Here is a 24,195-nt window from a genome sequence, read left to right as displayed (position 1 = left end):
TCAAATCAGCTCTAAGCACTTTCATATGAAGCAATACAAAATTTGCCTGCAAATTATCATTGGTAATTTTTGAATTTTAGGATTTCTTGAGATATTTCGATTATCTTATCACGCTGTAGTGCGTCAGGTATTAATACAAAAAATTTGAACAAGGAATATTGTGAAAAAGCTCAAAAAGTACGTCCCGATTGAAGGTCGGAAATCAAAGCGTCGACCAGTGGCGATTATCGATACTTCCCTGTTTAAAGCTATAGTAAAAAATCGATTATTAAGGTGTTCGTTGCGAACAGGCTGTTTATCGATCCTTTTCCATAGGTTTAAATGGCAGATCAATCGATATATCGCAAAGCACGTAACGCCACTGGCGTCGACTGTATAATTATAGGAGGTGCCGGGTTCGATTTCCAGGCAGTTAGATGTTTGATGTTGACCCGAGCTTGAGTACTTGAGCCCGTTGCCTGAGACTAGATGGACAGTAGGGACTAATAAATAAGGAGGTTTGAGCTTAAACTGAAAAATCATGTGTTTTATTTAAAGGAGAATGGTTGTGTGTGGTATTTGAAAATTTTAGGGAATTTTCTCTGTCATGAAAAGCAAATTCCCTTCAATTTTTAAGAGAATCCATAAAAAAAGATCTTTCGTCAACAACACAAAAAAGGCCCACATCAATCTGGTAACGTCAAATATCACCTGGTTCTTGCTCGAGAAACCCCTCCAATATGCTCGCCAAATTTCTACGTAATGCGCTACATTTAATTGCGAGTAAGATTGTCTAAAATTCAAAATTTGAGTTAATTCCTTCCAGTGCTTTAATTAAACGGATTTAATAAAAATCTGCATTTCAAATCTCGCAGCTTTCCCTCATACTTCATTTTATCAACAGGGAACTTTTCAGTTCTCATCTAGTTCTTTGATGTTGTCGGTACTACACACTTTCTAACTTTTTGTGCATTTCCCTAAATTATAGAGAATGTGCTCAGAACATGTCGAGTTTTAGAGTTTCTTAGTTTTACGCTCAAAAAATTAACTAACAAAGGAAATTAGGCAGCGTCGGGTGTAGTTAGGTTGATTTCGATTTAACACGTCCAATTCTTACCCCGAGTTTATCAATTTTTGGCGCGTTTATGTGGTATACCACCTTTTCGATCGTTCCGACCCCCGATCAGATACAATGTGTCGAGTACGTGAGATCCTTGCCGGAAAGTGACTGGCGGACTCGTTCTGCATTTTTGAACGCTTGTGAAAAAAGTTACCGATGCTTCAATCTTTTATCAATTTTTGGAGTCAAAGAGTGGATTTATCGACCTGGTATAACGGGTTCTTGCGATTTTTTACGGCAAATCGGTGGATTTTTGAGATGTGGATTGCTTACTTTCAATTCACGAATGAATAAAGCATTGACATTAGCTGAACTAATTTGCATGGAAAGATGCTGAAAAAAAAATCAAGACATATCGACGGCGTAAGTCAGCAAATAGAGTGAGTTTTTGGATTACCGCTCTCTTTTTGTGTCGTAGTTGATTTACTGTGCGAGGAAATATCTGTACTCTTAAAAGATGCCTGTCATTCTTCATGTGTTGGAGCGCCTTCAATTTCATATGATACTATGCAACACTTCTGTTGTGAAATAGTTGCTTGAAGCGCCGTGGCACGGCGTGGCATGATGGCAGCGCGGAACGCGCTTTCGCGCCTACAAACCTAAGCGGATACTTCAAGCATTGCGTAATGCGTGAAGTATCCCCTTAGGTTTGTAGGCGCCGGTTGGTTAGGTTGTTCCGCGCCGGCAGCATGCCGCGCCGCTCCGCTCTATTATGATCTAGTATTTAAACTCGCGGAGTCAGCGTTTTTCAGCTCATGATTTTGAATTGTTTCCATACTCTGCATGGATTATTCTCAGTTGAATCGATGAAAAAAAAACCCATATAAATCGACGGTGTATGTCGACAATCACATAACTCGGTTTGCGACGTCGCAGACTTCCTGTCATACTTTATTTTTTAAACGGAAAACTACTAAACGGTAATTCTTTAAAACTGCCGTGATTTTTCTTCTCTGTGCGAAAAAAATTCTGCAAAAACTTCAAAGAATGATGTCAATTTGTTCTCCTTTAAAAAAATAACATAGATGCGGAGATTTTTAGACACCGCAAACGAGATATGTGATTGCCGACTTACACCGTCGATATTTAATGAAATTCCTTTTATACCGTGTCAATTTCTTTTTCCCATAATATAACGGTATTTATTATTGGTGATTTGGCTATAGCCCCAAAATACCTTTGAATAGACTTCATTTTCCGCAAAAAATCGACAGAATTTTTTTCTTTTTTGGCTTAAATTACTCAGTAGCCGCTGTTCTTCAAGAGGCTGATAAGTTTTTGCTTGTAGCAGATCAAGAAATTTAAACTCGTTCGAATACATTCACAATACGCGGTCTCGTCGGGGTATGAGTGTTGACCTCGCAGAGTCGGATCGTAAATTTCCTTCATATGCTGATTACCTACATTACAATTTCTGTAAATGAAAACTCATCAGGTTGATATTTACAAGTCAATGACGCGCCTCATCAACACACTACGTTAGCGTTATTCACTGCTTGTTTTCCATGTAAAAAAAACACACACTTTTTTGACGAAAATTTGGCAAACTTCAAATTTTAGCACGCCGTTTTTTCTTGGCGCGGTAGTTTCGATCACATGGTTATCACTTTTTCTGTTCAAGTATGTCAATGTTCACATTTGGGAACAATCGCGTTCGTGTGGGATTGCTTTGTTTAGTGTTTACTGTGTAAACACTTCGACCCTATGAGCTGATCTGGTTCGCGCTACGTAATATAAAATGCAAATTACAAATGCTGAGTGTATCAGATGATCATTAAAACTTTTGTTCGAGGCGCATTTCCGATTAATTTTTGCGCTATTGACCGACAGACCGGATATTAAGCGACACAATCCTCGCGTCTACATCAAATTGTCATGTTCAATACGATGAGCGCGATGAAAATGTTCAGAGCCGATTCAGTGAGAAAAATCGTATTCATTACGAGATAAAACTGTCTCTTTGGCAGTTTTGTTGTGCTGAGGGGATATTACATGGCCCACACCCAGCGATTTGAAAGCACGAGAGGGTAATTGCACACTTCTCAATTTCGGTGGTTATGCAATTTGAACCATATGAAAGTCGAAAGAGTTGTATCGTGATCCTCGTTATTTTGGGGTCTATGAAACTGTTCGTTGCTGTCCAATTGCTGACAATTGTCCATTATGATAGGCCAAATGAGCCTGTTGCAAACTTCGGATAGAGCGAGGAGAAGTGTTGTTTCTCACGGGGAATGGCTAAATAGTCGGCTAAAAGATGAGCGCATTTGAAAAGTCTGAAATACACACCTAACTTCACTATTCGTGTTAAAAAAATGTTTGTTTTTTTTAAACGGTCCCTTTAGCAATTTTGTTGTGCCGAGGGAATGTTGCATGACCCACATCCGGAGATTTAAAAGCACGAGAGGGTAATAGGAGACTACTTCATTTCGGTGGTTAATTCGAGCTGTATGAAAGTCGTAATAGTTGTATCATGACCCTTGTTATTTTGGCGTTTATGAAACTGTTAGAGGCTGGAGATGTAAAAAATACGATAAAAAGAGTTTGCGTCAAGGACTGGACACATTCTTGAAAATAACAAGATCTTGATCTCATAAATTACGGCCCATTGGGAAAGTCTGAAGTACTAAAATACGCTAACTTCACAAGTTGCGTTAAAAATATGTGTTTTTTAAAGCTTTCCGTTTCAAAACGATCTACTACGGAACATTTCGTCGTTCCATCCAACCCCTGCGATATAGGATGCTACGAATTATTCAACATGTCTGAAACCAACCCGCCAAAATACACGTGGCAAGACGGGGTTTTATCAATCGGCGTGTGTATACTTACATCGTATGAGACCGTGGTGCCTCCTCACGATTTGCGCGCATAAAGCGTCAGCAACTTTGAATATTGTGCAGCATTCTTGTGCAGAATTTTTGGATGGAACCGACTCACAAAATGTTCACCCATGTTGTAGTATCGTTTTTACGTGGGAAGCTTAAAAACGCATAAAATTAACACATACTGTGAAGTTTGGAGTGTATTTCAGATTATTTCAATGCGCTCATCGTGATTTTGAGCCATTTTCTGTAAGAACGCAGCAACGGGTCCGTTGACTCAATCTGGCGTCCTTAATATAAGATCAAGATCTTGTTATTTTTTTCAATGCGTCCAGTCCTTGACGCAAACGCTTTTTATCGTATTTTGTATATCTCCAACCTCTAACAGTTTCATAAACGCCAAAATAACAAGGATCATGATACAACTATTTCGACTTTCATATAGCTCGAATTGCATAGCCACCAAAATAAAGAAGTGTCCAATTACCCTCTCGTGCTTTTAAATCTCTGGATGTGGGTCATGCAACATTCCCTCGGCAGAACAAAATTGCTGAAGGGACCGTTTAAAAAAAACATATTTTTAACGCGAATAATGAAGTTAGGTGTGTATTTCAGACTTTTCAAATGCGCTCATCTTTTAGCAGACTTTTTAGCCATTCCCCGTGAGATAAAACACTTCTCCTTGCCCTATCCGAAGTTTGCAACAGGCTCATTTCGACCTATCATAATGGACAATTGTCAAAAATTAAAACATGAAACATGCACAATGCACATTCATCCCCTAGCGAAAAGAATCAGCTCTGCGCCCATCCCTTGGGCGTTCGTCCTCGAGTCCTTCCCTCGCTTTCCTGAACGAAGCGCCGCCCGATGGATCGAGGCAATTAGGGGGGTCGGTCTTGAATTTTTTGACTAAAACTGCAAATTTTGATGTTTATTTCGTCACATTTTTTAATTAAACGGTTACCTCTGAAAGAAAATTTCACGAGAAAACCAATGGAGCCACTTTTAGCCACCTCGAAGTTTTGTATAAACGGATCGATTTATAAGCGTTTAAAGGTTCCAAAATTTGTCCAAACTCTCGTATTGACTCGATCCACTGTGCGCTGGGCGAAAAAATATTTTTGTTATCATTATTTCATGTACCAACCATTCTCTCCTTCAAATTTCTCGTTCAGGGAGCCAAACTCTCACCTTAATGACGCCCTAGCTCGTCTCTTGGAGTGAGTGTTCCATGGTAACGATTCTATTTTTTAAACTCACCCGGGAGAACCTGAATGGAACGAGTGCAATTTATCCCGATCATTATCCGTCTTTTCACGACTCCCGCAGAAACCCGTGAATGCGTCGAATTTCTCCGAGTCCGAACTTTAAAAAGGTTCGGAAGCTCAATCAATGCAGTTGTTAAAACCTAAGAAGCTTTTCAGTATAAAAAAGGGGCGAATAAAGAAGAAAAATTAAAAAGATTCTCATTCCTTTTTGCCGATCGAGAGGCAGCTGCAGTTGATCCGTTGACACTGAAAAATTCCTCCTTCTTTTCCTCTCCCTTAAAAAAAGGGAAGTATTCCTGAGGGGAAATTGATATCGGTGGAGTGGCGTGCTTTGCGATACATCGATTGATCTACCATTTGAACCTTTGAAAAAGGATCGGTAAATGGGGTGTTCGCAACGAACACTTTCATAATCGATTTTTTACCATGGTTTCAAATGGAGAAAATGCCGATAATCGACCATTCACGCTTCGTCACTGATTGATAGCAGAGGCGTGGCGTGCTTTGCGATATATCGATTGTTATGCCATTTAAACCTATGGTAAAGAATCGATTATTTAGGTGTTCGCTGCGAACACCCTGTTTATCGACCCTTTTCCATAGGTTTAAATGGCATGACAATCGATATATCGCAAAGCACGCCACGCCGCTGATTGATAGCTAGGAGGAAAAACTGACGCCTCAAAATCGTGCCCTTCCGCAAGTATGCTCGCGTTGAGAGGGTGCATTTTCGCGGTCATGCAGGGTTATTAATTTTTATACTTTCTCGTTGCATAATTAATGGTTTTCATCCGCTGAGGAAATTGCAACTCTTTGGAAAAAATTAAAGTGATTTTTAAATGAAAAGCTTCTGCTTTGAAGTGGGTTCCGTGTGGTTTTTGCTAATTTGTAAGGAATCTAACAATGCAGCACGTGAAAAAAAGGAGGTTTTGCAAATGGAGAATTTGCACGCACATTTTTTTTTTGCTTCGCATGTGAAAGTGCCTAAAGAGCTGATTTTGCAGTATTTTTTATACAATTTTTTTGCTGTGGGAAATGGTATAAAAATGGATTTAAAAGTGAGAAAATTCACCGTCAAGTGACGTCATGTGGCGAAATTTCCCATTTAAACACGTGTATTTTAGCAGATTGGGTTATTTTGTCATATATCTCCTCCAATAATTGTTCAATTTATGAACCAAGAATATCTTCTTGTGCAGCTCACTTGGTAACGTCCATTTAAACACGGCGGAATTCATTAAATTTCAGACACCTGCAAATTCTCCATTGGTGAATGGCTTCGCCACTCACCATACTGCCATTAAATCTTGTCACCCATAAAACGCGCGGCAAAGCGATCGATATCAAAACAATCCGTATGGACGGTGAAACTTCAAAACCGTGGATCTCGATTTGCGACTTGCAGACTTCCTGTCTTATTTTATTTTTTAAATGGAATACGATTCAACGGCAATTTTTAAAAACTACCGTGATTTTTCTTCTCTGCGCGGAGACAATTCTGTCAGAACTTCGTAAATGGTATAGATTTTGTTTGTAAACGGATTGTTGAGGTGAGGAAAGTTTAAAACACTGCAAACGAGGTACGTGTTTTGGTAGTTTCACCATCGATATGTTCCGGGTTGAATCATCAAACGCATCGAACAACAGTGTCACTGAATCAATTTATGCGCCATCCTCATTCCTCATAGGTGATTTTTGCAAGATGAGTACATTGTTTTTCTTTCAATTTATCCATCATTCACCTTGAAAATCTTAAAGTACTTTAAGCTCGAACTTTAAAACTTTAAAAATGGATAGATGCCAGCTTCCGGAGGATCTCTACCATGACAGATTCTTGTGGCGGGTAGGCGTCGCAGAGCGCCCTAGCGTGCCGAAAAAGCGGCTCATACATACATTTATACATTCACCTTGAACGTACGAGTACCTTGAACGTACGAGTACCTTGAAGCATACCGGATTTGAATCGGTCATTCTCCAAATGATTTAAGCGCCAAAAATGGATCTACGAGGAAAGCCTTAATCCCCATCTTAAATGACCCTTACCTCAGAGCTTTGAAATATTAAAGCAATGAATTAATTCATGACATTTTTAATTATTCTGCGACTTAAACATGGCGTTCAATGCGGTTTCTACTGATTTTCTTGTATTTTCATGTTTGGCGCTCAAGTCTTTTTGAGAATGACGGTTCAATTGGACTGCATTTTGCAATTTGGAGCTATAAATTCTGGCGCATCTGAAAAAACACTTATGTGCATAGGGAAACTAAAGGCACATACGTTGTTTTTTAACCGGGCCGGAATTTATAGTTCCTAATGGCAAAATTTAGTCCAATTATACCTCGGAGCATATCCTTGAACAGCAATGCCTAAATTCATGTTGCTATCGTAACAGTTATTCGGAAGTACATTAATTAAACTGCATTTTGAAATTAGGAGCTATAAATTCTGTCACATCTGAAAAAAACTGGCATGTTTATTGGGAAACTAACGGGACATACGTTTTTTTTAAACCGAGCCGGAATTTATAGTTCCTAATTGCAAAATGTAGTCCAATGGAGATGTTGCATGTGTGAGGAATTGGCGATTTGACCACTGATTTTTATGTAAAAGTTCGCGAGAAACACGATGGTGCTACTGGTTTTCTCTGAAATTAACTCCTAAGCTCAAAAAAAAACTCTCAAGTCGAGGCCAAAATGGAGGGAATATCCCACGCTATCCTGAGAGTCCCCATCTACATCAAGACAAACTCTCTATGCAAGGATAGGGAGCAAATACATTAGCAGTGATGCCGTGTTTTCAGTTTTAGAGTCCCGAAATAAAGGGCAGCCCCTGTCGATGTATTTGCTCCCTATCTTTGCATGGAGAGTTCATCTTGATGTCTCAGGATAGCGTGGGATATCCCCTCCATTTCGGCCTCAACTTGAGAGCTCTTTTTGAGCTTGGGAGTTAATTTCAGAGAAAACCAGTGGCACCATCGTATTTCTCGCGAACTTTTACATAAGTATCAGTAGTTAAATCGCAAATTCCTCACACATGCAACATCGCCAATTATGACATCTTCTGTTTTGGTATTTTTTCTCTACTCCTTATACAAAAAATGTGTGCTCAATCAGTGATCACCTCTTTCCTTTTTGTTTCCAGATGTGCTCCTGAATGCATGACCGACGAGCTATGCTCTTCGATGTTCTCAGAAACGCTGATTCGGGCACTAATCATCAGTGTTCAAGTAGGATGCATGTGTTTTACAGTTATCGTAGCAATAATCATCTTCAAGAAGCGAAAATGCAAGGTAAATCTCCTATTAAATTTTATCTTTACCGACACGGAAAAAAAAAAAAACACGGTTATTCGACGGTTACCACGGTAATAATGTCACACGAGATTCCACGGTAGTGGAACCGTGGATTTTGGTAATATTATTGATGAGCACAGTAGCATAACCATGGTCATAATAGTATGTCTGTGCCCACAGATAATATTACGGTGAACACGGTCATATCACCGTGCTCATCGTTACAAGAATCAAAATCCACGGTTCTACTACTGCGGAATCCCGTGTGACATTACTACCGTTGTAACGGTAGAGTAACTGTTTTTTTTTCTCGTGTGTATTTTTTTATGAATTTTTCAGTTGCAGAGACATTGTTTGCTCATTAAATATGACAATTAGTCTCGTTTTAGTTTTTGTTTGATTTGGAACATCTTACTCAAAAAATGTCAAATGTGTGTCCAAGAGATGATTTTAGGAATTTATATCAAGGGTTTTGAGCAAAATTTCCACCAAAACTTGAAGAATAAAAATCCCCCGAGGGTTATCAAAGTATTCTGACCCTCGTTAAGCATTTTAAAGTTTCCCCCAGCTACCACTCTGACGTGCTAAGAAAAAACGCCGTATGAACATTCAAGAGTTGCCAAATTTCCTCCGATGAAATGTTTATTTTTAAGGAAAGTTATGAACTTTTTCCTTACAATTTCCAAAAATGTAAGGTGAAATTGCGAACAAAATTATCTGAAAAATTGGAAGAAAAATGTACATAAGTTTACATTAAGTCTGAAGCATCAAATGTATGTATACTAGGGAATAAGCTATCTTAAAATAATAATTGCAAATGGACACAGATGCTACAAAAAAGGAAAAATTAAAGGAAAAGGAAATTAAATGAGGATATAAATACCTATGCAATCAGAGAGAATAAAACAAACACATTAGAGACATTTATATGCGATGAAAGTATTAAAAAAAACACACACACTCACCCTCATACCCCAGTGAGCTCATAGCGATTCTGAATTCAAACTTTAGTATCGTTGAGCAGTTTTTAGAGCCCTACGCCACCGATAATTTTCTCAGGAAGTAAAAATGAACTTTTGCTACTGCAGCGAGTCAAATCGCGCAAGGAGACCCACGGATTGTCACTTTCCTCCACCCGATGAGACTGACGTCCCAGGCAAATGTGTTTTTGAAGAAATGATCCCCATCGTTGCTTTATCTCCACATATCTATTCTTGTGCAAACGATGTCACTCTCCGGTAACAAGGTTCTGTGACAAAATCATTCTTGTCTTGAGAGTCTCCGAAATGTATACATCATAATGATCAAATGTCCAATCACTCAGAAAAATCGCTCGTGCCTCTCGCGTAGTGAGTGACTAGAGGTCCAAAAAAATACTTAAACTTTTAAAAAAATTTGCTTCCCTGCAAGTGCCCCCCTTCCACTCCTAATCGGAGATGGACTCATCCTACTTATGAGAGAATCGCTTATTTTTGCTTATTTTCGGCGACAGAAATGATCGGAAACTTATAAAACTGGCTACCTGTCATGCTTTTCTATACGTCGCGATAAATCTAGTCTAGAAATGGCTGTGCAGTGTGCATAGGTATTATCTAGTGGGATATAAGCCAATAAACTAGAAATAAGTAGTTAGAAATAGTTTAGTCGATTCAGTTGTTTTTTATTATTTTATTATTTTTTATGTATCTATAAACATATACATATATTGCCCTCAACACCTCATTATGGATCACAATTGGGGCACTTTTACTCGTCTTAGTAACTTAACAACAGAGTTATCATGAAAGTAACCTTGATGAATCGTTAGCTCCCCTATAAAGGCGAGAAAACTTATTAATAAACCTACAATGAGACCAATGAAGGCTGACTGTAGATCATTCAAATTGTACACCCTAGGCTCATTTTTATCCTTCATTTCAGAGAAATTAACAACATTCATGAAATCAGTCGGTAAATCATACAAAATTTTTTTAGCATGTCCACCTTCCAACAAACGAGCATAAACACGATTGAGCTCATCAAAAAAGAACGAGTTCCTCAGGATTTGGAAGATTATCGGGTACGTCAGAAAGCATTCTCTTACCAAGTGGTATTCTTTCGCTGTACGTAGGAAAACATTGTCTATGGTGACACTCTCTCTTGGGTTTGATGTGAAAGGTATTGTTAACAGCAGAGCGTCAGTTGCCATTATCGAACGCATGTTGTTTGAAACATTTTCATTGGCCGCAAAAAGGTCCCCAACATCAGTAGACGTCGAGGAATTCGTCGGTTCCTGATCAGACGAGTTTTGCTGTGAGTAGAGAAAAATCTCGGCAGCAATATCGAACCAGTAGAATTCATAATTGGGCTCTAGTTTTCTTCGCAATGATTCAGACATGTTTTGAAAACAAGCTCCACCTTTTGCAACGCTTCCTTCGCCCGGTAACAATTGAATGAAAAGATCGGATTCCTCCAAAGTCTTCAAAGAGTTAATTTCTGGGTATTGGACTCGTTTACTCAGCAATGTCGTCATACTACCCAGGAACGCTGTAGAAATTATGATTGTAGAGAAACTGAATATTGAGAAAAGGATGTTTCCCGTCAGTAGTCGGCCCAAGTTAAGAGAGGGCGGACTTCCGCAAACGAAATACGCGTAGATGGTCAATATCGATGATGTTCCTCTGATATGATCTTTTTGTGCTTCGGAGTAGAGGCATCCAAGCGATGCACACTGCGTGTACTGGAAAGCACATTGAATCAAGATAAAAGTAGAAATCGTAATTAAAGTCAAAATCCACACGATTGGTGTGAAACTTTTGAAAATTACAAGCCCTTGAGGCATGAAGCCACTGTGAGGCGTTGCGAAGCATAGAGCGCCGGTATCAATGCTCATCAAATAATCAACGCGCGGGTTATCAGATTCCCCTAAAATAATTGCATCACCAAATAAATACAAATCTATGCCATATTTTAAGCCACCCTCTACATCAAAGTTATACAGCTTGATTTTCTTTGGGTCTATCAAATGTTCGATTATACTACAGTTAACGGAGGAACCAAAGTGTTTAACAGCCATTTCGTGTAACGAAAACCATATCGGAGAGGACCCCGGCAGGAGAGATGAAAGTGTATCATCAGTGTTATAATAATCATAGAACACTTTCACCGGTTTTCCATGCATATCATCCCAAGAGAAGTCGAAAAAATTCTCATCAGTCTCACTCTGGAGTGAAATCAGGTTTTCTGTGAAAGAATCATACTTCTCACAACCTTGTGGATGACAGATAATCGCTTTCCGACCTTTGAAGAAGCGCCAGAAAAACTTGAAGCAAAAAGCTATTCTTCCATGCATATCTTGTGAATGCTTATTGATTGCTTGCCTCTCGAATTTTCGATCTTTCAAGATCTGTAGAGGAAAAGGTTCCGACGTATTGTGTTGGTGGGCGTTTTTCAAGAAAAAAATCAAATGATTTTTAGAGTTCCAAATTTTGTTGACGTACAGACCCTGAGTTGCATTAAAAACCTCATCACTTAAAATAGAGCCGTCTTCCAATTCTGCAGATTTTATTTCTATTATTTTACTGCAATTTTGTATCTCCTCAAACCAAAGAAAACGCTTATCAATTTTAAGACAGTGGCGTGGTAAGATCTCGGCTGAATGATTTAGACTATCTGTTTGGTTACATTCGGCATGTACGGACTTTTTACAGTTTAAGTCAAACGGTTCTGGTTCAGCAATTGTATGAAAAATCAAACTGAACAATTCATTCATATCATTGACGATGAATATGAAATTCTTGCTCTGATGGGTGAACACTGAGCTTGTCACTTTGCTGTGGTGGGAAATCACAATAGTTTGAATGGCCGCCGCATGTAAAAGTTGCACAAAATGCATAAAAAGAGGATCTGAATTGAGCTCTACCGTGTAAAACAACGTTTGCTCTGATTTTTTAACGACGCTCTGACATACGCTGAAAGCAAAAGAACTAAGAGACTCCCATTTATCGCTCGTGGCATGCTGAATATTAAAACAACTATGCAAACCGAATGCCATCAAGAATGTAAAATGAAAAATCACCCGGAAAAACTTAATCATCGTCACTGATTGATTGAATGATAGACTTACCCCTTTAAGGCTTTGATATTGAAATTCGATTCAGTAAGGTTCATCTCCTGTTAACTGAATAAGCTCATTTAGTTTCCATCATGGGCTCATATTTGGACGTATTTCTGCCAAACGGAACTATGTGCATTAAGACATGAGCCCTGAGACCCATAAGAATATAGGTATGCATGACAGGGCTCACGTTATAATGCACATAGTTCCGTTTGACAGATATACATCCATTTGATACCTAAATTAAATTGCGATCATTTAACATTGAAAAATTCCAAAAAATTGTTCTGAATAACATGAGCTATATAGGAGCAGACTGTACCTTTACAAATAATTCATCATGGGTAAATTACTGATTTGTCGAGTAATGTTAAGTTGCTGTCTTCTCCTTTAATTTTAAGTCTTTCAGATTTGAATTACACTGTATTTTATAAAATAGAGTTTATGAAGATTTAAGCATTCAAATATTTGCGCGATGGAAAAGTTTCCACTCAAGATTTTTAAAACTCACTGTTTTTTTATAACACGGTGTATACTAAACGACAATAAGCATTCAAAGAACTGCGCAATGAGAATACCTTTCTTGGGATTAAACTTTTATCCCCTTCCCTCTCAAAGAGAAACTGAAAAATGCTTTTACAAAGCATTTTGTTGGTTTATAGCTTGAAAAAGAACAAATACATATACGTTGCTTGTCTTACTTACATAAAATTTGGTACAGTTGGTCTAAATAACAGCATGAGGTACGCGGTAGCCGATTGTGTCTTAGATACTGCTCCACAATGAGAAAATCAATGCCACCAAAAGTTGTGTTTTTTCAATGTTATGTCGCTCAATAGATTAGTAACTATCTGTTTACTTTTAAAGACGATGTAGGTATGAAACAAAAAACACTCTAAGAACTGAGTTGAGAGAATACGTAATTCAGAATTAAAATTTGATATTTTTCTTTCGGAAAAAAACTGAAAAATGCGCGAGGCAAAACAATTTGTTTGCTGTGAAGCTTGGAAAACAACAAACACGTTACTTGTTGTAAACTTGAAAAGAAGCAAAGCTACATGTTGTTTTTCAGCCTTCTCCGATGGATTGAATGAATGCAATCTTGACGAAAGAAGGTTATAGTCAGTGAGCCTTGAATCCCATAAACACACGTGATACCAAGGCATCAGCGAATATTCGAAGAGTTTTGTTGCCGTATTTTTAAATCTAATCAGTACTGCAATGAGAGAGGTTTCCACGTGCAGTTCAAAAAGTTTTTGCTTGTCGAAAAGCCACGTGTAAGCATGAGTTGACCTACATTTTGCAATTAGGAGCTATACCATTTTCTGCTCATTTTCAGAACGACCTCCTACAGTTTCCTCATACAGAGAGGAGTTTTACGGTTGGGGTAGAAATAATAATTCCTTATTGCACGGTGTGCTACTATGTCACGAGAAGAGTTAGTATTTCAAAAGGAAAATGTGACGATTTACTTTTCTAGAATGACTCTGAATTATTGTTTTTGATTATGAAATAAGTATAAGAAAACAACAAAATATTCATTCTTGCAAGGCATCGATGACTGAATTTATCTATCAAAGTCTCATCGTGTGAAATGATTTGATTGAATTTTCGAGAATCTCTAGAGTTAGGGGTATTCTTTGCGAACGCCCTGCATATCGATCCTTTTCCTTTGATTTAAATGGCAGATCAATCGATAAATCGCAAAGCAGTATGCCACACCACTGGTAGGGAAACCAATGACTCGCACGCTGCGTATGAAGGGAGCCAAAAATTCTAGTTTCCTATGGCAAAATGTAGTCAATTTTATACAGGCGTTATTTCGTCACCTCCCAGCCAAAGTATCAGAAGCGCCATGCGACGTTTAAAAATTGTCGCCGCTATTTATCGTTTTGCAGAGAAATCGTTGGTTGAATCTGTTTGAAACTTTTACTGAATTTAATCGGCAGCACAAAAAAAATTCAGTGAAATTTTCGGACAGCTTCGTAGAGCAATTTCTCTGCAAAAAAATAAAATGGCGGCGGGAATTTTCAAACGTCACATGGCGACTTATGATACTTTTACTGGAAGATGACGATTTTGAAACAACATCGCGGCGGCTTGCTGCTTTGCAACTCGTTGAGAATTCAGCAAGAATGCTCATATTCCCATCTCAGATGGGCCCCTCTCATCCCACATCGCCTCTACATATCCCTTTACATCTGGATTCATTCTCTTTTCATACCCATTTATATCGAACTATCCCGATGTGTCCTCCTGCATCCCAAATTATCCGTACGCACCTGGGAGAAACGGGACCCTTTCGTGAGGAGAGGGCCAAATGGGCAACTCGTTGAGGGGAGTATGGGAAACACAGAAAGGCACCTCACTAAGGAGGCTCTGCAAGACAATCCAGTTTCAATGGAGGGTTTTGGGGAATTTCTCGGACAATTTAGAAAAATTTAGTCGTTTCAGAGGCATTGGACCACTAGATACGTTATTTGGACCGAGTGTATCAGAAAGGAACCAACCCTCATTTTCGAAAAAATTGAGTTGAGAATGTATTTGAGTTTCACTAGCCGTATATTCTTCTCCTGCCAAAAACTTGAATTCGAAAAATAGAAATTAGTTTGTGAAAAGATGGATTAAAGTTTACTTTATGCATTGAGCCTTATGCAGGAATAAAACTTCAAACCTCTTTCTCTCAGTTTCAACTTAATGTGGGTTGGTTCCTTTCTGATGAACACGGTCCATTTACACCTCGGTAAAATGACAAAAAAATGGCAGGATGTATAATGACCCTTTCCTCTGCTCTGCCGTTCCAAGGAAGAACGCCGTTTGAACATTCGAGAGTTGTCAAATTTCCTCCGATAAAATTTTCATTTTTGCGGAAGGTTACGAATATTTGTCCATGAAATTTTCAGGAACTTCAGGTAAAATTGCGAACAAAATTATCCGAAAAATTGGGAAAATAATCATAAGATTACCAGGAAATCCGTGTTCTATCAAAGAAAATTCGGCAACGCCTGAAGGTTCATACGGCGTTTTTCCTTAGCGCGGCAGTCCTGGGGTTCAGCCGGCGATCGGTCCTCTGTTATCCGCGAACCGATTAAGTGGCCGTTTCGGGCCGAACGCGGGCGTTTTAAGTGGAAACCCTCGGCGCAAATCAAGTTGGGGCACCCGCAACCGAGCGTTTTACATCAAAGGTAAATCAAGGATTTCAACGAGGCTCGTTTGTTACGTCGATGGCTCAACACTTGTGGTGCGGATTAGCTTAATTGCATCTTGTAGTGACGTAGTCCCGCCCTCCCCTCCCGCTCACCCCCCCCCCCCGCCCTAGAAACGGCCTTTACGACCCCTCGCTAATTAATTCCGAATGAATGGCCTCGTTGCGACTTTGCCGTGGATCGCTCTTCGTGGCATCGAGGCGTGATATCCGTGCCTGGAGTCGAGGAATGCGTATCTTCGGTGAGAGCGCTGGAAATGGTTTCCAGTTTAACTGAACACAAGAAATCGGGTAATCAAGGCCGAAAATAGTAACATGAGACGGAGCCCAAGCGCCTTCAAATCGGTGTGTATGCAACACGGGCATCCGATGAGTACCAATAATCGTATCAAGGTGTCAGTAAAAAATGTCGCGTTCTTTAAGCGGTTTATCGCTTTGTTTATTCCTTTCTATGATCAGTCATTGAACATTTAAATAATATTGGGGTAAAAAACGGAGCAATTGTAAAGTTAAACAATAATACACACAAATAGCTCGAATAATTCAACTAAAAATTACAAGAAACGGGTAATCAAGGCTGGAAATCCAGAAACACACAGCCTGAGACATTTCGGGGTGGTTTCAACCCTCTCCTTGACCAGGAAACAAAAATACATAAATAAGTATAAAAATCAAAATCTTTAAACCCCCATTCTTAGTAAGAAAAGAGGAGGCAACGCTTCATGTTTATTACGAATGGGGGTTTATCGATTTTGATTTTTATACTTATTTATGTTTTTTTGTTTCCTGGTCAAGGAGAGGGTTGAAACTACCCCGAAATGTTTCAAGCTGCGTGTTTCTGGATTTCCAGCCTTGATTACCCGTTTCTTGTATTTTTTAGTTGAATTATTCGAGCTATTTTTGTGTATTATTGTTTAACTTTACATTCGCTCCGTTTTTTACCCCAATATTATTGAAATGTTCAATGACTGATCATAGAAATGAATAAATAAAGCGATAAACCGCTTAAAGAACGCGACATTTTTTACTGACGCCTTGATACAATTATTCGTACTCATCGGATGCCCGTGTTGCATATACGCCGATTTGAAGGCGCTTGGGCTCTGTCTCGTGTCTCCCACGACCATTTCTTTGTCTATCAATTTCTAAACGCATCCCGTAGTATCTCGCTCTGAGATTTCTAACAACGGTGCTTATGTCACATGTAGGACAGTTCATGCGTTCAATTCATCGGCATCGCACTTTATCAACTCTATCAACCTGAAACATATCATCGAGAGCGAGCGGTTTTTTTAGAGAGGCTCTTTTCCCCGCACACACGATTATTTAAAAGGGGGAGAGCGGGAAGGCAGAAAAGTCGAGGTAACAAGGTAAACAGGCTCAACAAGTTTGTACAGGCGACCGAGATTTTCCGAGCGACGCACACTGGATTGAGTCAATGGGAGAGGTCGGACAAAATTTGGAGACTTTAAAAGCTTATATAACTCCGTTTATAAAAAACTTTGAGGTTTTAAAAGTGGTTTCATTGGTTTTCTCGTGAAATTTTCTTCTCGAAGCACCCCCTATATCTAAAATATGACATAAAAAACCATCAAAATTCGCAGTTTTCGTCAACAATTTCATGTCCGACCACTCTAATTGACTCGATCCACTGTGCGGCGCGTAGCGTACGCCTAAACGGATCACCGCCGACCCTACATGTATGCGGTCGCTTCGTCTCGTCATGTCGGTCCTGTCTCCATTGCTGGACTCGCACCAGTGGGGATTTCACAAGTTGGCAACACCGTTTTCCCTCCATTTAAATCCATTAAAAGTATCGATTCAGGTTGCCTCGCCAAGGATCGATTGGTTTAAATACATTTAAATGGATGGAAAACAGTGTCGCCAACCTATAAAACCGCCATTGACTCGCGAGCAGTCGCCATTCTCGTAGTTGCTAACACTGGACGTTACTCTTTTAGGTGTATGTGAGGCAATCAGCGAGAGTTTTTATTATCCAACAAAATATCTTACTCTAGTATATAAAATTATAAGAGTAACGCATAACTCACAACATAAACACATAATGCACAGCGTAAACGCATAACGCACAATGTAAACGCACAACGCACAACGTAAACGCATGACGCATTGACGCACAACCCAAACGCATGACGCACAACCCAAACGCATAACGCACAACCTAAACGCACCACAACGTAAACGCACAACGCACAACATAGACGCATAACGCACAACATAGATGCAAAAGTCCTGAGGCTCGTGTAGTGCTAAGAAGGGGGGCGGGGGGCGGGGGGTTGAAGTACTGTGCGGTTGCGGTTAGGCGGCGTACCCTCTACTCAAGAACAAATTTTCGTTGGAAGACACATTTTTGAGCACTCTAACGAGGGGGCAACTATTGGGTTGTCTTACCTAAAACAGGGAGAAAAATGAAAGGGTCACTGGAGTAAAATAGGTTTGTCGAGCAAAAGAGTTATTGTCTTGTGAGTCGACTTTTTAGGCGGGAAATGGCAAAGAAGTATCGATGGTAAATTATAAAATTCTTCATCATCAGGTGAAGTATAATCGATTCAATACTCAAAAAGTCGCTCATCAATCATTATCAGGCAAAGTTTGACTTTTTTCTCCGCATTTCTGCCGTGCTATAGAAGATACACCTTCCCAGTTTTGCTTTTATAAACAAAAAATTTGCAAGAAAAATTTTGAATGTTTTTCTACAATTTTTTTAGGGAAATTTCTTTGCAATTTAATCTAAAATATCTGAATACTCCAAGGGAGAACACGCAAAATTTTCCTTAATATATGTAATCCATTTTTTATCCGGGAAAATTCGGCAACTCTTGAATGTTTATACGGCGTTCTTCCCTGGCACGGCCAGCTTTGGCCTTACCCGATTACATCTCTCAGATTGTTAGTGCAGGGTCTCTAAAATGCATTGTGCTCTGACACAGCTTTTCTTTCTGTTTTCAGACGATAGCTACCGGTATGTGGACCGTCCTAGAAATGATCTTACTTGGAATATTTATCCTATATTTTTCTGTAAGTATGAATTTTTTCATCCGTACTTATTATGCAGCCTATTTTGATTTTTCCCACAGGAAGACCCATTATCAATAAACATAAATTTTTACGAAGTAGCCCGAGACAATGAACAATGAAATAAAAACAAGGAGGGGGGAGGCACAAGGCTAAAAATACAACACTAAAAACCCGAGGCGCTTTGACTCAAAACTGCGTTATTTTCAGTCGGAAAATGAGTTAAAATTAGAAAATATTGAAGAAAAACCCGAGACCTACATGTTACCTGATCTATAGTTTTTTCTCGGATCTCGGCCACTTAAATGTAGGTCTCAGGTTTTTCTTCGCTATTTTCTAATTTTTAATTTCATTTCCAACTGAAAATGACTCGGTTTTCAGTAAAAACGTCTCGGGTTTATAGTGTTACATTTTAAGCCTTGTTCCCGTTTTCCTTCCTTGTTTTTTCATATCATTAATGAATAGATAACAGTAAAAATGAGCTCATCAACCGCCATAGCAATAATTTGTTTTTCTTTTAAGTTTTTGTTAAAAAATATTCGTTTAAAGGAGCATCCGTACTGTTCTGCTTCCCATAGCTCAATTTTGTGGTCCCTTTGTCCATGGACGGTCACAAATCGTCACGCCTCTGACGTAAAGGCGCGTCTCTAAATTCCCACTTGAGCCCTGTTTCACATATGAATATACTTTCTGGGGCTCATGCGGAATTTTATATACGCTTTTACGTCAGAAGAGCGAAGAAATGTGTTCCTCGACAAAAATGTCCCAAACAGAAGATCGTTGGCCCTTGCAAACACGTCATTACAAAAACGCTCGCTCCCCTACGTTTTCGTCATATCCTTCAATGACTGTTGCTAAAGTTTTTGTGAGCTTTTACTCGCGGATTTCGGTCTAATCCTGTTTCCCGTGGCGCCTTTAGCGAAATTCCGCGCCGGGTGTTGTGTGCTCATCGCAAATCCCGATCTCACGGGGAAGCTCCATTCTGTCATGCTAAGGAAAAACAGCATGTGGACATCCAAATGTTGCCGAATTCTTCCGGATAAATTATTGATTTTTGAAGAAAGCTATGAATTTATTTCCTTGAAATGTTCACATGCTTTAGATTAAGGGCTGTATTCATAGTCGTTCCTTAAACAGCTCCTTTCCTTAAACCTCCCTTAGGATCGTATCCATTGTCGTTCCTTACTCATAGTTCCTTTCCTGAAGAAAACTCATATCGACGGTGTGAGTCGGCAATCACATAACTCAGTTTGCGAAAAACCATTGTAAGCAATTGTATTCCTTCTTTCGAGAGTGCTTTACGGGGTGAGTTCTTTGTATTTCTCAGAACTTTTTTCTAAAATGGGAAATTTCAGAAAAAAGATTTAGAATGTAGAAAACTCTCCGTTTTGTGACGTCATAACGAAAACTAACCACCTCAATTTAACGGCTAAAATTAACCACCGATACGATTTCATTTTGAATCAATAAAGAAAAGAATGCCTGTTTAAAGATGAAAAGATGCTTATATAAAAAGAAAAGTCACTTACATCAAGCAGAAATCTGCTTTCATTCAGCGATTGTATTCTTGATTCAAAATATAATCTTCTTGACGGCATGCTCAAGAATATTTCTGCCTTAATTGAGTCAATTTTTTCTCCCATGAAATTCAAGAAATCTACCAAACATTATTAAATATGGATGCTAGTACTGAGTGAGTTATTGGTTTACCGCTCTCTTTTTGTGCCGTAGTTGATTTATTTTGCAAGGAAAGATCTGTACTCTTAAAAGATGCCTGTCATTCTTCATATGTTGGAGTGCCTTCAATTTCGTATGATACTGTGCAACACCTCTGTTGTGAAATAGTTGCTTGAAGCGCCGTGGCACGCGCTTCGGCGCCTACAAACCTAAGGGGATACATCAAGCATTGCGCAATGCGTGAAGTGTCCCTTTAGGTTTGTAGGCGCTGAAGCGCGTTTAGTGCCGGCAGCACTCCGCTATTCCGCTCCGCTCTGATGTGTATAACATTCACTGCAGATTGATATTTCATCCGGGATTAAAATTTGGGGGTGTGCTTTCAAATGCAATTATTCTGACGTGGCAATACTCCATAAAAATATTGATCCCCAGTGGGGACTCGTACTCACAGATTTCGGGCCAGACCTAGTGAGCTCACTGCCCGCCCAACACGAAATATTGCAGCAATATTGCAGCAATATTGTCAATATTGAAACAATATTGTCATGTAAATATTTCCTTAAATACACTGCAGAAATATGTTGACAATATTGCTTAAATATTTCATGACAATATTGTAACAATATATTTATAAAAATGTTTTAAATATATTTACAAAATATATTTATGTAATTACTTTAAAAACAATTTGTAAAATATATTTACAAAATATTTTAAAATTATTTTAGAAATATTAGTTTAAAAATATTTGTTTAATATTATGTTAAAAATATTTTATAAATATTTCAGCAATATTTTTAAAATATTTCCGTGTTGGGCGGGGCGGCGGTTCGAGGGAGAGTGGCTGGCTTCTCGCCCCTTTGTTTCAGACCTCGTTGAGAGTGTTTGATCCTTCAAACGTGTTTAAGTACGATGATCGAGCATACCAGGACCATTGCGGAAAATTTTAAGACTACGTTATTTCCATTTTTATGAAATGCTGTCCAGAAGGGAAAAAAATAAATAACATAACATAAATACATCGACATAAATTCAAACTAGGAAAAAGCTCAAGTAATTAAAACTGGAAAAAGACGCAATTATAAAAAACAGTAATTTGGTAAAGAAAAAAATGAGAGAGAGTTAAAAAAAACGAAAATTTGTAATACATGAATAGGAATATGTTGAGTACAATTAATAAAGAATTTGAAACACAAATTACAGGATGAAATAAAAAATAATAAATAAATAATAAATAATAAATTCTGGTAAAATATTATAAGAATCCGTCAATAAACAAACATATTACGGACTCAGAGGCCTGCGATAGTTAAGAGATTGAATTTACGGGCCCATCTACATCAAGCCTGGCTGGTCTGGTGGTAAAGTACTGGACTTCGGATACCAACTCCACCCCGAGGCGTGGGTTCTAATCCCGACTAGGACGGCGCGGATTTTAAGGTCAGTAACAACTCTACGATCCACAACCTGGACGCATGTGTACATTAGAAAGAAAATTAGTACCAAAGACGTCTCCTAGAGTGCGCGCACACGGATATGGAATATGATAACCTCATGTAATGTACTGAAAACATTTTGAAAACATTCCATTGAAAACATTTTGAAAACATTCCATTGAAAACATTTTGAAAATATCTCCATGTAAATATTTTCAAAATATTTTCGGTAAATATTTTCAAAATATTTACACGGAGGGAACATTAAAATGTTTTTAAAATATTTTAAAAATATTTTTAAAACATTTTAAAAATATTGTCAAAATATTTTGACAATATTTTAAAAATATTTTAAAAATATTTTTGTGCTTTCTGGGTGTTAGGCTCTAATATTTAAACTTGCGGAGTCGGCGTTTTTCAACTCTCGATTTTGAAATGTTTGTACCGTCAGCATGGGATATTCTCAGTTTAATTGATGGGGGAAAAATCATAGAAATCAATGGTGTAAGTCGGCAATCACATAACTCGGTTTGTGACGCCGCAGACTTCCTGTCATACTTTATTTTTTAAACGGATAACTACTCAACGGCAATTCTTTAAAACTACTGTGATTTTTCTTCCCTGTGCGAAAAAAAATTATGCAAAAACTTCAAGGAATGGTATCAATTTGTTCTTTTTTTTAAAAAAAAACCTAGATGCGGATATTTTTAGACACCGCAAACGAGTTATGTGATTGTCGACTTTCGCCGTCGATATGGTTCACATGCTGAATAAGGAAGTTCTAAGGAGATCCTTAACGAAGCAGCATAAAGTGGAAAATTTTTACAAACATCGAGTAAAATTTAGGTGTAAAACTCTGTAAATGGATCCTAGAGGTATTATAATGATGTTTCAGTGCAAATCGTATGTTCGTATTAGAAAATAAAAAATTATTTGATTTTGACAAATTTTAACGGAGGTGCGAACCTAGCTTAAAATTTACACCACTTTTTTTCTGTGTTTTGTACTTTTTGCGATGGTAGATCATTGAAATTCATTCCCAGAGTCATGTGGCTGAATTTCACTCAAGGTTTGCAAAAATAGATATAAATTTTTAAGGGCAACCCAAGACATGATAACAGTGGAAAAAACAGGAGGAAAAACGGGAAACAAAGCTAAAAATACACAATTTATAAAACCAGAGACGTTTCGACTCATAACTGAGTCATTTTCAGTCGGAAACAATAAAAATTTAAAAGAATAAACGATAAAAAAAACTTTTGCCAGGTTTGCAAAAATTGGCCTCTTCATGATATTATGCTAAGGACTCCCTGAACCTTCCCTTTAGTTACAATGTAAAATAAATGGGACCTCTGAAGAAATGAGCCTTTTTATGAACGACTATGAGTACGGCCTTAAATGGATCACTAGACAAGGTATGAAGTTAAGGGTTCTGATACATGTTTCTCAGCCAAACTTCAACGTAGAGCACGATTCGTGCAACAAAATTTACTCAAATTGACTCCTAACCAAGATATTTAATGTTTCTTGACGCGTGAATTCAAACCTCCCGCTCATGAAAATACAATGGTCCACGTACTTCAGATCGCAAACGTTACCGTGGTAATCTCTGCGATGCAAAAATATTACAGTCTCAATCTTGACGCTATGGCTCAGGTATAGCAAATTATTTACCCTTTGAACAATAAAGGGTGGGAAATGAACAATCTTTGATTGAGAAGCCTGCCAAAACCGTCGGAGAGCGCGATTTGACTCACGTAGAGTATTGCGTTTCTTGTGACCGGGCAATTCTTTCCCGTAACCAATGTACAATTAAAACGCTCATATCCTACTTAGAAGTTGATTTTGGTAATTTTTGTCACGCGAATCGTGTTCTCCATGAAATTTTGAGGAGAAAACATGTATCACATTGCTTAATTATCCGTACCCAGTCTACTTGTAAAGCGCGTTCGCGCGCTCTCCAAGTAGCGCCTTCGAGTCGGAGAAATACTTCCAACGTTACACCGTTTTACACATGCTAAATGATATGCAAATTGCCTACTCTGCACTGACCGTACACTGTGTACACTGTGTTATAAGGCTTATTGTGAAACCTTCAAATATGTTTTCAATTTCAGTAGTTGCGAAAGTAACCCTATAAGTCTGGGAATAGTTTTTAAAGTAATTTACAATACCCAGGTCACTAATGTAGTGCATAGTCCGTTTGATGGGCACACAGTGGGCAGTTTAAATTTCCCGTAATCAATGCAAAATAAACACGTTAT

At 38.5% G+C, this 24,195-nt stretch overlaps 1 protein-coding gene across 1 annotated transcript in view; it reads left to right on the top strand.

Annotated features, from left to right (window-relative positions):
• LOC109032661 (G-protein coupled receptor 158 smog) overlaps nucleotides 1-24,195 on the top strand; it is a 193,281-nt gene that overhangs the window by 89,779 nt on the left and 79,307 nt on the right. Inside the window, exons 5-6 of the mRNA XM_072302120.1 lie at nucleotides 8,331-8,478; nucleotides 18,753-18,821. Of these exons, the coding sequence (XP_072158221.1) occupies nucleotides 8,331-8,478; nucleotides 18,753-18,821 (217 nt within the window). The remainder of the gene's footprint in view (nucleotides 1-8,330; nucleotides 8,479-18,752; nucleotides 18,822-24,195) is intronic.

The sequence above is a fragment of the Bemisia tabaci genome, chromosome 7 (assembly GCF_918797505.1).
Source record: "Bemisia tabaci chromosome 7, PGI_BMITA_v3".
Lineage (NCBI taxonomy): Eukaryota > Metazoa > Arthropoda > Insecta > Hemiptera > Aleyrodidae > Bemisia > Bemisia tabaci.
This window is presented reverse-complemented; position numbering and strand designations above follow the sequence as displayed.